Consider the following 15,512-nt stretch of genomic DNA (forward strand, 5'->3'; position numbering starts at 1 on the left):
ACAATATGATTTACAAAACCGGGACAATTAAAATCTCTCTCTCTCTCACCACCATCCGCAGTCGGCCTTTATCCCTCTCGGAGGCTTGATTAGCCTGATATCGGGCCGGGTGTATAGAATCACGACCTGGCCCCGCCCTATGCCCAGTCACATTCTCATAATTTACATGCATGTACTTACACCAATGATGCCTAAGCCCAAAACGTGTAAGGTCAAGTAAGCCTTAAACTGAAACGGGTTTCTATTATCTGGTTAGGGTCATAAACTGTTTAATCCTAACCCAAATTGCACAGATTTGCTCTGATTTCCAGTTGCTTAAAAACCTTTACTTTCGTTCTTACCAACTTATTTATTGTGCCCCTGTTGTGTTGTGCGCATTACTCTATTGACGTCAAAAGCATAGAATAGCTCAAAAAATGACCGGATATTTTTTTTAAATAAGATGCTTGTTGGTCTTTATCAGGATATTGGTGTGCGTGTAAACATACTTAATGGCATGTCAATTGTGATAGTACTTTGCAGGGTTATGGAAGTTGCCAACTTTATATTGATTTTACAAGGTCACTGTCAGTATGGTTACAGCTGTTTCACAACTACCGTGTGAATAGAAAAGGGGCTTGTCTTTGGTTATTAGTTCATACAGACAGCATTTAGGCTGCTCCTGTAAGCTGTTGTTTGAACAGTAGTCAGGAATATTGGAGAGTCACACCGGTTTGTAAATATGCTTGTCTATACCAAATAATAACTGTGGGAACGGAGCCCTTGTTTATCTAAGGGGCTTTTGAATCCTGAACCAAAGCCTCAGTGATGACATTTATTTGCAGCAGTACCCTTTGAGAAGGAAAGTAAAATATATGTTTAAGTTAGTGCTAAGAGTGTATAAAATGGTCAGAATTGATTATGGAACCTTTGAGGTTGTGATCATCAAAGGCATGTTTTCCTAGTCTCTGGGACTCTCTGGGAGAGTGCTTTGGAAGTGGCTTTCAAGCATATTCTGCCCTGCCGGTCCAGACTGCACATTTATTTACTACTAGTCTTGGCAAAGGGTCAGCTGTAAATTATTACTAGCTCTGTGTTTTGTTGTGTACTTTTCTAGTGATTGTTTTGAACTCTTGGGCTTGGCCTTGACGCGACTGTCAGAATACCCAGATCTTCCGATCTTTGTTATCAAGGGAGGTAAAATGAAGAAACTGCTGTTTTGCTGATGTTCAAAGCCTCCTGTAGATTGGGTAATCTTTACCAGCTTTCTGGTAGCTTGAGGCCTTGGTATGCCCTGGTTCTGTGAGAATAGTGTCTGATCAAGTTTTCTTGTATTAGAGTAATTTCACAATAACTAAAGTGCAGTCATCGACATTCTACACCAGGGGTTTTCAATTAATGTTCCAAGTGGTCCGGTCTCTAGATTTCCTTCCCTGCAAAGGTCTGGACAATAACTTGGACAGTGTTAGTCAGTATACATTACCGGTCAAAAGTTTTGAAACACTTACTCAATCTTTATTAGAATTTTATTTAGATTAATAGTAAAGTTATCAAAACTATGGAATAACATAAATTGAACTATGGGAATTATGTTGTGACTAAACAAAATCCCAAATAAATCAAATCATTGTTATTTTTTAGCATCTTTAAAGTAGTCACCCATTACCTAGAATATGCTCTTGACATTTTCTCAACCAACTTCTTGAGGTATCACCCTGGGATGATGTTTAAACTGTATTGAAGGAGTTCCCATCTATGTTGGGCACTTATCGGCTGCTTTTCTTTATTATTTGGTCATCAATTTCAAAAACATTTTTTTAATTAAACTTTAGTTTTATAATGAAATTAATTATTATGGTAGCACAGTTATTTTTGTGTCTACAAAATTAATTTCAATCATTTAAGTATATACCTTCAGATCAAAGATTTTTAAGATAATGAGAAACATTCCAGTCAAGTGTTTCTAAAGTTTTGACTAGTAGTGTAGCTATGAAATTACATAAGGAATACTACTTTTTTAAAATAGTAAGCCTAATTGTACTTTTCCAAGTTGGCAGTAATAGTACTTTGTAAAAACCCTATCAAAGTCAAAACAGCCTCTTTAAAACTGGGCAAGGATTAGGACATTGGGGCTCCAGAGACCAAGTCAAAATAGTGGGGTTTGGGGGATCTTCTGCCAAAAGATTAAAATATTTCAATGAGTTCATCAATCTAAAGCACTTTTTTTTTTTATAAATAAGATCTTTTTGAAGTTGAATGATAACAGTCCAGTATTTGTGTTTTGAATATTTTTAGATACTCAAGGGGCATAGGAGGCCTTGATACTATTGAGGAAATATATTGTTTGGGGGTTCAGGGGTATACTTCATTTTGAAGTTGAATGATAACAGTCCAGTATTTGTGTTTGAATATTTTTAGATACTCAAGGGGCATAGGAGTCCTTGATACTATTAAGGAAATATATTGTTTGGGGGTTCAGGGGTATCGCCTGAAGAGACAATTTTGAAAATGTAAAGCCTGAATGGACATTTTTATATTTTCCACTTAAATGAAAATCTGCTAACAACAAATAATGTACAGCACAAAAGTGAAGCTTTAAAAATATTGTTAGCTAAAGTTAAGTAGGCCTATAAATGGTAAATAATGAAAATGATCTCATGAGAACTCCACTGTGCTACTAGTAAAATCATATTTTTGGTTGTTTATCCTTGCCATTTATGAGAGCGATAATCTTTGATTAAATTTCACAAAAATAATCTGTTTGTGAAAGGCTCTAAACTTGCAGAGTAATAAACAAAATTTTTGATGGAAAAAAAAGTTCTAGTTTAAAGGTGCTCTAGAAGCACATTGTCCTGTCACAAATCTGATTTAGCTGAACGGTCAGATTAATTTCAGACACATGATGTTGAATATACTTTGTTCATTCTCATTTTCTGCAGTGTGTTTTACAAAAGATGCCAGTATCCATCTGTATTGCTGCTCACTGTATTTTGCCTCTATAGTCTACTGTCATTAAAATAACTGCGTCTGCATAAATGAAGCGTGCTCTGTACAAGAGAAAAGTATTCAAGGAGACATTGCTGAAATATCAGTGCTATCTGTACCCAAGCGCTTGCGCTGTACACAACTCCTTTGTTTTGTCGTGCTGATCACTTAAAGTATAGAAACGGTGAGATGGGGCAGCAAATGTCAAGACGTCTCATCCGGATGGTACCAAGCCAAGGTCTAGACCTGGACTGTGGTCTGCTAATTGGTGACCGCTGTTCTACACCAATACCAGTGAAATTGGATGATTCTTGTCACCAAATTAGATATCTCAGCAAAAACTAAAATGCTAAAAGACACTAATTTATTTTAAAACTTCTGTATTAATATAAACATATTTATAACAAGTTATAATTAAATACCAATTTATATGTAATTTAGTTTATTTAATATACAATGAGTTCCATAAAACAGATGGATAGATTTTTTTAATGATGGAACATCATTGAGAGTCACGTGACGCCATGCGAGGGTCAGACGTGTGAATGGCGAGTTCTGCACACTTTGCTAGTTTTTCATTCTTTTTGTGTCATAAACCGGTGAGATTTCATACACCCTGTTCCATAACTGTTCTGTGAGGTCAATATATCAAACAAATCAAAATCCTCGGGCTGTGGAGACATTAAAAGACACTTACATGCTCTAGCTGATAACCCTGACAGGGCCTCAGACCAGGGACTTGGTTTGGACGGTGCAGCGGGAGAGATTCAGCGGCAACTGTCCAGCATGTCTGTGATGCTGCCGAAGGTTGTAGCAGACTTGGAGGATCTTGCTGTAATACGCCGATCGATCACATCCATGGACACGAAATTCACTGAGATGGTTACATGAGAAACATATTGATTATCTGGAGTCATCGGAGAGAGAATTAGCTGCTAATCCGCAAGCTACCAAAGTAGATTTGGAACATGTTTGGGAAAAACTGGAAGCCCATGAGAATCGTAGCCAGAGAAACAACGTGCAAATTGCTAAAAATCCTGAGAACATGTTGGTGGTGTTAGGGAGTGGTGGTGGTGTAGCGGGCTAAAGCACATAACTGTCAATCAGAAGGTCCCTGGTTTGATCCCCACAGGCACCACCATTTTGTCCTTGAGCAAGGCACTTAACTCCAGGTTGCTCTGTAATAAGTGCACTGTAAGTCTCTTTGGATAAATGTAAATGTAAGTCAGAGATATGGTGAAATTCCTAGATGAGCTCTTCCTGAGTCTGCTTGACATAACAGTACATAAGATGGAAATAGAGCAAGCTCACAGAGTTCCAGCTCGGAGATCCGTGGCGAGAGACAGGCACGATGAATTTTGGCAAAATTTCTGAGATAATCAGATTAAGATCTTGTGTTACGCGAGGAGTAAAGGAAGGCTTTCTAGGAAGATCCGCAGCATTTTCTTGTTTCCAGACTTTGCAAAATCAACAAGAGAAATGTGATCGATTCAAGGAATTCAAGAAACTCTTACATCAATGGAAGGTCACTTTTGGACTGATGTTCCCGGCCAAATTGAGAGTAGATAATAAGGATGACCGCAAAATATTTACATGCCCACAACAAGCGATGTCTTTCATAAAATCACTCGACTGAGGAATTAATGGTGTGTTTATCACGTTGCTGTCAAGTGAGCTTGACTCACTGATCATTCACTTGACCATCTGAGGAAATTGGGTGCATGTTTTGTTTCTTTTTGTGCTGGTTCTGTTTTGCAGAGCTTTTTTGGAATAACACTCCTTCGAGAAACTTTTGCATCGACGGAGTAACTGCACTGAAGCAATCTGATGGCAAAGTTGTCACGGGGACTCTCCTATCATACTATCATACTTTATACTGTATAAAAAATCCAGCTGAAGTGCCGAATGCCACCTGATGGTCTCAGAGAATTGACCTGATTTGAAATACTGATATAAAACTATTTTGTCTTGTAAGGTGGAGTTTTGACTATTCAGGGCAAGACAGTCATACTTTGAGTCGGGGGAAAAATCAGGGACGCTTTTGGCTAGATATATAAAGCAGAGAGAGTCTTTTTTTAACCATTCCCTCAGTGAAATCTGCTGGTGGTGAAATTTTTACCTCGGCCATTTATATTAATAATGCTCTATAGTTCCACATCTTCGTCTACTGATGAAGATATTAGAAACTTTGTGGAACATATTTTCCCTGCCTACAGGCAAGGCTCCGTGGCCAGATTTTTTTTTATTTTATGCTACAGAACTGGCTCCACTTTTGTTAGAAGTTAATATGGAATCATTAAAGAATGAAAGCTTCCGCCAACCGTGACACAAGCCTGGATCAGTCTGATTCTTAAAAAGGACAAAGATCCAAGCGAGTGTAAGAGTTACCGTCCAATTCCCTGATCCCGCTAGATGTTGAAATATTGTCAAAGATTTTGGTTAAATTATTAAGTAATGTTGTGATATCTCTTATACATATAGATCAGGTGGGGTTTATTTGGAGCCACAGCTCTCTGATAACATTAGGCGTTTCATCAATATCATGTGGTCAGTGGCGAATGTTCAGACTCTGGTCACTGCCATCTCACTTGTCACCGAAAAGGCATTTGATATGGAAGAATGGGATTATCTTTTTAAGATTTTGGAAATGTATGGGTTTGGGATTACATTTACTAGATGAATTAAGTTGCTTTACAGACACCCAGTAGCAGTGGTACAAACAAATGTACTTAATTTCAAATTATTTTACTATAGATAGGGGCACCCAGCATGGTTCCCTTCTTTCCCATTATTGTTCTCTCTCGCTCTGGAAACATTAGCAGCCACGATAAGAAAGGAGGATGATTTATTTATTATTCGTCTCCAACGCTCCTAGATCTATGTCTTGCCTCCACAGGATTATTAATTTCTAAATTCTCAGAATACAAAGTAAATTGGTCTAAATCCGAAGCTTTGGCTCTGACAACGTACTTCCCAGTAATGGCTTTCCAGATGGGCGCCTTCCAGAGGCCCAAACAGGACACGACGTATTTGGGTATTTTATTCAAAGCACATTTGTGTGATTCAATTAGTTAATTTTGACCCCTTAATAAAAAGGATTTCGAGCGATGTGGGCAGGTGGGCTTAATTACATTTAGCAATGATTGGGAAGGTTAATGTTATTAAAATGATTTGTATTCCAAAATTCAACTACCTGCTACATTCTCTCCCTGTAGATTTCTCCTCTTATTTCAAACAATTTGATAGCATAGCAAAGTCTTTAATTTGGAATGGTAAGCATCCCAGATTACATTTCAGTTAGCTGCATAGGCCGATCGACAAAGGTGGGCTACCTAAGATTTTGTTTTATTATTATGTGTTCGTTCTCAGACATTTGGCTCAATGGTCGTTTCCACCTGAAAGAGCCCCTCCATGGTTTTGTGTCGAACAGGAAGTTCTTGCCCCTATTTGCCATTGCAAAGCCTTTCTATCAAAAGATAATTTACACCCCATTATCTCGCATTTGCACTCTGTATGAACAAAAGTGTCCAGAGTGTTGAATTTGGATATTTATCTAAATGTTGCCTCAAGCTTATGAATGAACGCTAAATTATGTATTAATAACTCCCCTGCTGCTGGTCGGAGTGGATTGTGAGGGGAGTTACTACACTCAGTGACTTATATGAGAGTAGTGTGTTGAGATCCTTTGAAAATTTGGTTCAACATTTTGGGATCCCCAGATCTCAGTTTTTTTAAGGTATTTACAACTGCACCACTTGCTGTGTACTATTTTTGGGAATAGCATACATCCCATGTAAGTGGCAGATACTATCTATGGGAGTGGTGATTACTGCTCATGTAATTACTGAATTACATGATGCATCAGTACATTGCTTTCTGCTAATTCAGAGTCTGGGGGATGGAGCTTCAACTTCTCTCAAGAGGTTATGGGAGAAAGATTTAAACTTGGAATTGGGGGAGGAAGAGTGGGCTAAGATTCTAAAAAACATCAAGTCTGCATCTAGAGACGCAAGGGTGTGCCTTACGCAATTCAGGATTTTACATTGGTTATATTGGACCCCCTCTAGATTGTATAGGCTTGGTCTTAAAGACGCACCCACCTGCTGGCGATGCCAATCAGAGGATGGAGATATAACCCATGTCTTTTTGGGGTTTGTTAAGATCCAGGAATTTTGGTTGAAGGTTCAGAGTTTTGCACTGAAAACACCTAAAAAATAATTTGTACAAAGGGAACCTAATGAGGGAATGGAAGGCAGGTGAGGATGGCGATGAACAGATGGAAGTGATTGGGGCAGTGAATTCTGGGAAACGTAGTGCAGAGAAAATTTCAAAATAAGAGTCCTTCAAGAAGATGAGGGAGATAGACTGTCACGGCCAGTTACGAGCAGCTTTAAAAGCAAGGTCATGCAGAAACACAGGTGAAAAACACGTAAATATAAAGCTCCTTTAAAACAGGTACTCCACTAGAATAACAGATAAATTATTCTGCTTGAAATTTAGCATTTGTGTTTGGATTCAATTTCAGCTGCATCTGGGATAAACAGTGGGCCGTTTTATTTTGTTTGTTTTTTTTTTATTTGCACTTTACCATTTGTTACTTTTTTGCCTGCTGTTATTATGGAATAACATACTGACATGGTATATGATGTGTGTCCTCATGAAATCCCCCTCCCTTCGAAATCCAAGCACAAGTGTTCACAGGAGATGCATTTAAGTGACCAGGTGTAAACAGCGGTGTGTCTCACCTGAAGTACATCTTAAAATCAGGCGTGAATTGGATCTGAGGGTTAAACAAGCTATTTGTTATTTGCTGCTAATTCATATGTGTGTGATTAAAGGCAGAATATGTGAAAGCCTATCAGAAAAAAAAAAAAAAAATATATATATATATATATATAATTATTATTATTTTTTTTTTTTTTTTGCTCTTCCTGGATATTGTCATTTTTTTTAATAGGCACACAGCAGTATTTCCATTGTTACTTTCTTGACCCTGGTTTCTGTTTTTTCCCCCATCTTTTCTACTGAAGTACCGGAACTTTTAAATGATGTAGTCATAGTAAAAAAAGAATTGTTGTGGGTATTTTTATTTATTCATTTTTATTTTGCTTATACATCAAGTCATTCATTTCATCCATATTTAACAGCTTTCCTTTGATATTTAGGCATAGTGTGTTCTTTGGAAGCAGATTATTGATGTATTTTGTTTCTTCTGCACTTCGGTTGATTTGAGATTTCTCAGATATTGTCTGCTAGAATTTCCCTTGAAAGAAAATGATTCGTTTTGCTTAAATTCATGAGGAGAGAGATACAAAAAAAACCCCACAAGTACCTGATGATGAGATCTGTGTTTACTACAGCAACTAGACTGAAACGAGGAGCCTATATTAAATTTATCTTTATATAAAAATTACACTTATTTAATTGGAGAGTAAATTAGATTTAAGTCATCTGAATCGTTAGTTGAACTTTTTTACTCTTTATAATAAAAAACTAAAAATCTCTTCCTCTCTCCTAGGAATTTCTATAAAACAAAAAAAAAGAAAGATGACAGTCAGTGGGCTATTACTCTTGTGTAATTACTTTACTATATTACTAGGGGCAGTATGCTGTTGTAGCACAGACTTACTGCAAATGCAGTAACTGTTTGCTCTATACCAGTTACCTCGACTAATGTTAGTATTTGTTGAATCATCCCTTAATGGTTCTGTAAGAGTTGTTTTTTTAAATGACACTCAAATTGTGCTTTATGGGCAGATACTTTAAGCCAATCAGATGACTTTGAGGAACTTTTTCACTGTCAATCTTTTTGCATGTTTTTAGGGCAACCCATATATGGGAAGAAGCACGCTGAGAGCATTGCTGTTAAAGCTGATCATTCAAGATAACTGTTTATTCATAAACCGTTATACATTTGTCAGTTATAAGGTTGTTGCACAAGAACTCTATTTTTCTTTGCTTTTGACAGCAACACGGAGATGTTGTGCTGCTGCTCTCTTGCTCCATATCTGATTATGTGTTTTGAAAGAGTTGGCATTTAATTCTGTGGCTAAGTCTGTCAGAAGTTCCAGAATGGCTAACATTGTTTCCAGCAACTTCTTTTAAGCTGGTTTGTGTCTAGAAGGGAACCTTCGATCCTCTCACACTCTCGTGAGAATCACATGCGACATTGTGTTTATTTGGAGTCAGAAAATCTACATCTACCCCTAATTCTACTAATAAACCTGATCCTAATACAAACCATAACCATAGTAGCAGCAAATGCAACTCTTGGTAAATTTTCCCAGATTAGCATAATAATAGCATTTCCCAGCATACCTTCTAGACACAACCTTTAAGCTGCTGTTTTTAACCTACATAATATGCCTTTATGCTCATGATTTTTCCCTCTCTTTGGCAGGATGACTGGAGTGGCATTAATTCAAACAGAATTCAATCACACAGCAATGCAGATGACAAAGCCCAAAGCCTAGAGACCCTTCCTCCAGGTAAGAGGCAACCTGACAACCCATGTGCATAATCAGCTCATGTCAGGATTAGCCTGCTCTCATAAATCACTTTTCTTTTTTCAGTCCCGGATGTATAGTGGACAGTGTCTTCATCTTGCAAAAAACAGGGTCTCAGGTTTTTCTTTATCTGATAACCTAAGGTTACGTCCTGTTTACAGGGAAAGTAGGTGTGGAAAAACTCACTCAAGAGCTTCTAAAAATGCACATGAGTGATTTGAAAGTAATTTCTGTCTTCAGGCCAATCACCCAGCTAATGTCTTTACTCTTTGTTGTACCCTTTTGGAAATGTACTCCGCTATACTGTGATCTAATTTAACTGGGCTTCTTAATACATTATGCCTTATGTCAACATACACTGTCTACTTGTAGACTTCCTGTGTTTAAAAGCAGGTTTAATCAGTAGAGTTTTTATGCATTATATATTTTGGTTGTTAGTTAGTTTGGCATGCATTATCTGTCCACAGAAATCTGTTTAATTTAAATTGATCAGAAACATAAGATTATGTTTTGGACTTGTGTCATTGCATGCCACACTGTGCATTTCCTGTCTGTTGCCAAACTCCCAGGGAATTATCAGTAGTTGCTTGTGTCCCTATGTTACTCATGTAATATAGCACTGTAAATTGTAATAAGTTGGCTTTACTTAAAAGAAGTGAGGAGGAGTCACATGACGCTATGCAAGGAGCAGACGTGTGAATGGCGATCTCTGTGCACTTTGCTTTTTATTGTGTCATAAACCGGTGAGATTCAATACACCCTGATTCTTAACTGTAGAAGACAATATGTTAATAAATTAAAAATCCTCAGGCTCTGGAGACATTAATAGACACTTTCGTGCTCAAGCTGATTCCCCGCAGCGACAGGTCGAAAGCCCCGGACTCAATTCGGACGGTGAACTGAAAGAAATCCGGCGTGAATTGATGAATGTGTCAGCAATGCTGACAAAGGTCATTGTAGACTTGGAGGATCTTGCTGTGATACATCGATTGATCACTTCCATGGAGCTGAAATTCTCTGAGTTGGTTACGAGATTGTCAGACGTCGAGAAACCGATCGATTATCCGGAGTCATCGGAGGGGGAATTAGCTGCAAATCCGCTAGCATCCAAGGATGTTTGTAACTCATTTGGGAAAAAATGGATGATTTGGAGAATCGTAATCGATGAAACAACATCCGAATTGTTGGAAATTCTGAGCACGAGGAAGGCCGAGATATGGTGAAATTCCTAGACGAGCTCTTCCCAAGTCTGCTTGACATAACAGGCCATAAGCTGGAAATCGAGTGAACTCAAAGAATCCCGGCTCGCAGATCCGTGGAAGGAGACCACTTTCTGAGATCATCCGATAAAGATCTAGTGTTAGACGAGGAGTAAAGGAAAGCTTTCTTGGAAGAACCACAACATTTTCTTCCCAGATTTTGCAAATTTGACGAGAGAAACATAAACAATTCAGGGAATGCAAGAAACTCTTACATCAACGGAAGGTCGATTTTGCTCTGTTTCCGGCCAAACTGAGAATAGATATTGAAGATGGCCGTAGAGAATTTGCATGCCCCCACAGCAAGCACTGTCCTACATAAAGACAATAGAGTAAGCCATTTGGTGAATTTCATGTTGCTGCCTAGTGGAACATTCACTCACACTCACTAAACATTCACTTGACTGTTCGAAGAAACTGCCTTTTTTCATTTCGTTTTGTACTGGTTCCGCTAGCGGCTGGAGCTTGTTTTGTGGAGGCACACCTTCGAAATGGATGAATCTACATGCTGTTTTATTTGTATTTATTCCGCTTATTGGCTGGAGTTGTTTTATAGATTATTTTCTATGTAATTCTGTTTTACAATTACACTTGAGCAAAGTTGTCGCGGGAGCTCTCGTAGGACTGTTTGAGTTTAGAGGGATGGAGGCCTGTTTGGTGCTGTCATGCGCGGGGTTAATGCACATGTTTTTCTTTTTTCTGTTTGTTTTGTTCTGGGGAAATTTGGGGGTTGATTGTTGCACCAATGTAGAATGTGGTCTTTATCATTTTTAATTTTTGACACGCAATCTATTTTTTCTCTTATGTCAAAATGTGAAATGTTAATATGAGTGGATTGTCTCTCTCCACGTGGAATGTGAATGGTTGGGCCACCCCATTAAAAAGAAGGAAGGTTATTTATTTTCTTAAACGTAAGAAATATGATATAGTGTTTCTTCAAGAAACGCATCTTTCCCCGCAGGAAGCTGAAAATTATTTGGAAGATATGGGGTGGATATGTTTTCTTTGGTGCTGGCCCAAGTAAGAGCAGGGGAGTCATTACAATGGTTATTAAACATCTACAGTTGAGATTAAAGATAAATTAGGAAGAGACATTATTGTTTTAGCAGAAATTTAGGGGCAAGGGTTGATTTTGGCTAATATTTTCGCTCTTAACACTGATGATCAGGGCTTATTTATAGATCTTAAAGGGATGTTGCAAGCCGTTGGCACCACTCATGATAGATTATAGGGAGGAGACTTTAATCTATTGATCGATTCAGTCCTTGATCATAGTGAAGCAAAAGTGTGTAAGCCCCATAGTGCAACAATGACGCTTCACAGGATGTGTAAAAATCTTGGTCTTGCAGATATTTGGAGACTTTTGAACCCATCTTGAAGGGACTATAAAACAATTTTTATCAGTCCATAAGATTTATTATAGAATAGATTAAAAAGTTGGAAGGGAATTTGAAAAGTGCCAAGGCAGAGATGAAGCACCGAATGTTGTCTGATGGCTTTAGAGAATTGACCCGATTGAAATAGATATAATAATATTTTATGGCAGAAGGTCGACATTTGGCTATTCAGGGCAAGGCAGTAATACTTTTGAGTCAGGATCAAAGTAGAGAAGCTTTTGTCTAGATACTTAAAGCAGAGAGTGTCTTTTTCTACCATTCTCTCAGTGAAATCTGCTGGTGGTGAAATATTTTTTATTTTTTTTATTTGCCATTGATATTAATAATACTTGATCTTGATCTCTATAGTTCCACATCTTCGTCTACTGATGAAGATATTAGAAACTTCGTGGAACCATTAGAACTTCCTAAACTGATGACTGAGTAAAAAATTCTCTTGATTCTGAGATAACCTTGGAGGAGCTTGGCAAGGTAGTTAAGGTCTTACCTACAGGCAAGGCTCTGGGGCCAGATGGCTTTGCTGCAGATTTTGTTAGATCTTATGCTACAGAATTGGCTCCAATTTTGTTAGAAGTATATACAGAATCATTAAAGAATGGAAAGCTTCCACGAACCGGATCAGTCTGATTCTTAATTAGGACAAAGATCCTAGCCTATGTAAAAGTTACCGTCCAATTTCCTTGATCCAGCTAGGCGTAAAGATATTGTCAAATTCTGGCTAAACGATTAAGTGAAGTTATGACATCTCTAATACATATAGATCAGGTGGGGTTTATTTGGGGCCACAGGTCTTCTGAAAATATTAGGCTTTTCATCAATATCATGTGGTCAGTGGCGAATACCATAAAGTTCTCAGGATACAGAGTCAATTGGTCTAAATCCGAAGCTTTGGCTCTGACAGCATACTGCCCAATAACGGCCTTCCAGTGGCCCAAACAGGGGATTACGTATTTGGGCATTTTATTCAAAGCAAATATGTGATTTTGTTTGTTAATTTTGACCCCTATGTAAAAAAGTTATCGAGCAATGTGAGCAGGTGGGCTTCATTACTTTTATCTATGATTGGGAAGGTTAATGTTATTAAAATGAATTGTTTTCCAAAATTCAACTACCTGCTACAGTCTCTCCCTGTAGATTTCCCCAACTCTTATTTCAAGCAGTTTGATAGCATAGCAAAGTCCTACATTTGAAATAGCATCCTAGATTACATTTTAATAAGTTACATAGGCCGATCAACAAATTTGGGCTAGGCCTACCCAAGATTTTGTTTTATTATTATGCATTCGATCTTAGACATTTGGCTCATTGGTCGCTTCCACCTGAGAGAGCCCCTCCCTCAGTTTTCCCCCCATTTTGCCATTGTAAAGGATTTATATCAAACTAATTGGAGAAGTTAATTTACACCCCGTTATCTCGCATTGAATTCTGACATTTATTTACAACCCCAACTCCAAAAAAGTTGGGACAATATGAAAAATGCTAATAAAAACAAAAATAAGTGATTTGTAAATTATTTTCACAATTTTCTATTTTGAAAGCACTACATATACAAATATGATGTTTTTCCTTGTGAATTTCATTGTATTTTGAAAATGTACAGTCATTTCAAATCAGATGATTGCAACACACTCCACAAAATGTGGGACATTTGAGTGTTTACTACTGTGAAACATCACTATTTCTTCTAATAACACTTATTAATCATTTTAGAAAGTGGAATTTTCTCCCAATCATCCATTATGCAGATCTTCATCTGCACAATTGTACAGGGGCTTAATAATGCACCACATACCTAAATTGGAGACAGGTCAGGACTGCAGACAGGCCAATCTAGCACCCGCACTCTGTGCTTACACAGTCATGCACTTGAAATCCGGGCAGTATGTGGTTTGAAGTTGTTCTGCTGGAAAATGCAGGGACGTCCCTGGAAAAGACTGTGCTGGATGGCAGTATATGCTGCTCCAAATATATGTATATATACATGTCTGCATTCATGGTGTTCTCGCAGATGTGCGAGTTACCCATGCCATGGGCACTGACACACCCCTGGCCCAAACAGACACTGGCTTTTGGATCTGATGCTGATAACATCTTGGATGGACCTTTTCCTCTTTGGCCTGGATAACACGACGGCTTTGTTTTTCAAAAACATTTTGAAATGTGGACTCTTCAGACCAAAAAAAATCACAGTTCCACTTTTCTGCTTTTCATCTAAGATGAGACCAAACCCAGAGAAGTCTTCTGGACTGTGTTGATGTATGGCTTCTGCTTTGCATAGTAAAGTCGTAACTTGCATCTGTGGATGCAGCGATGAGTGGTGTTGACTAACAAAGGTTTACTAAAGTTATCCCAAAGCCATGTTCATGATATCCATTACAGATTAATGATGTTTTTTAAGTGTAAATAATTTGGTAACCAAATTATTTGTTGTATGGAAAAGTACTTTTACATCTTTGTTGTATGGAAGAAAAAGATTCTTCGGTTTTGGAATGACATGAAAGTGAATAATTTACAGATTTATTTTTTTTGTGTGTGTGTGTGAAATCTGTCCTTTTTCAAATCATATAAAAGAGGCTTGTGGTAAAATGTTTCTGGTGGTTACAAAGGCATTAGATTGCAGTTATGTAATGGTAATTTAGGGCCATGCTTGAAAGTTTGTTCTAAGGAGTATGGGGACATCTTCTTTAATATGCAATTTGCTCTGGTTTGAAAAAGAATAATGCTATCTATTTTTTATATGATTTCAGATTTCTTTGGACTTAATTAAGTATAAGTCATCAACACAACATTAGTTTTTCTTAGCTCCAGATATGAAGGGGCCTCTGACTAATTGTTTTTCTTACAAATCATGAAGGAACATATTTAATCGGCATAATCAATTGATAGACTACTTGTTAGGTGCTGCAAGTAGGCCTGGCTACATTCCTCTAGAATTTTTAGTAGTATTACATGTATATAAAATTTTTCAACCAAGCAGGAAGTATGTGCTTGCTCTGGGTAAGAAAAAGGAATAGTTAATGTTGCCATGTAGTTTTTTGCCCTGGAAAGCGGAGATGTTCACATTCTTTCTCCTGCTGTCTGGTGTGTGTGCATGCAATGTGTCGGAAAGTACTTTGTCTAAAATCTCGCAGTCAAGCGAAATGTGGAAGTCGCAGCTGAGACGTTCCATTCTCCTTTTGAACAGCTAATTAGTTTGACAGCCCCTACGGTCCTCTTCTGTGGGACAAGCTATCGACGTCGCACAAGGAGAGCTTGTGTTTTCTGGGGTGTTGTACGTGTAATGGAGATTCCAGGCATTTATTCTTTAGCTTTCCTTGAGCTTCTATTTGACCTCAAGCACTGATATGCCAATGTAAGCATGAACAATTGAGATATATTGTGCCAGG

At 37.9% G+C, this 15,512-nt stretch overlaps 1 protein-coding gene across 1 annotated transcript in view; it reads left to right on the forward strand.

The window, feature by feature from the left end:
- galnt2 (UDP-N-acetyl-alpha-D-galactosamine:polypeptide N-acetylgalactosaminyltransferase 2) overlaps positions 1-15,512 on the forward strand; it is a 126,443-nt gene that overhangs the window by 43,092 nt on the left and 67,839 nt on the right. The window contains exon 2 of the mRNA XM_052090287.1: positions 9,365-9,452. Coding sequence (XP_051946247.1) covers positions 9,365-9,452 — 88 coding nt within the window. The remainder of the gene's footprint in view (positions 1-9,364; positions 9,453-15,512) is intronic.

The sequence above is a fragment of the Xyrauchen texanus genome, chromosome 24 (genome assembly GCF_025860055.1).
Source record: "Xyrauchen texanus isolate HMW12.3.18 chromosome 24, RBS_HiC_50CHRs, whole genome shotgun sequence".
NCBI lineage: Eukaryota > Metazoa > Chordata > Actinopteri > Cypriniformes > Catostomidae > Xyrauchen > Xyrauchen texanus.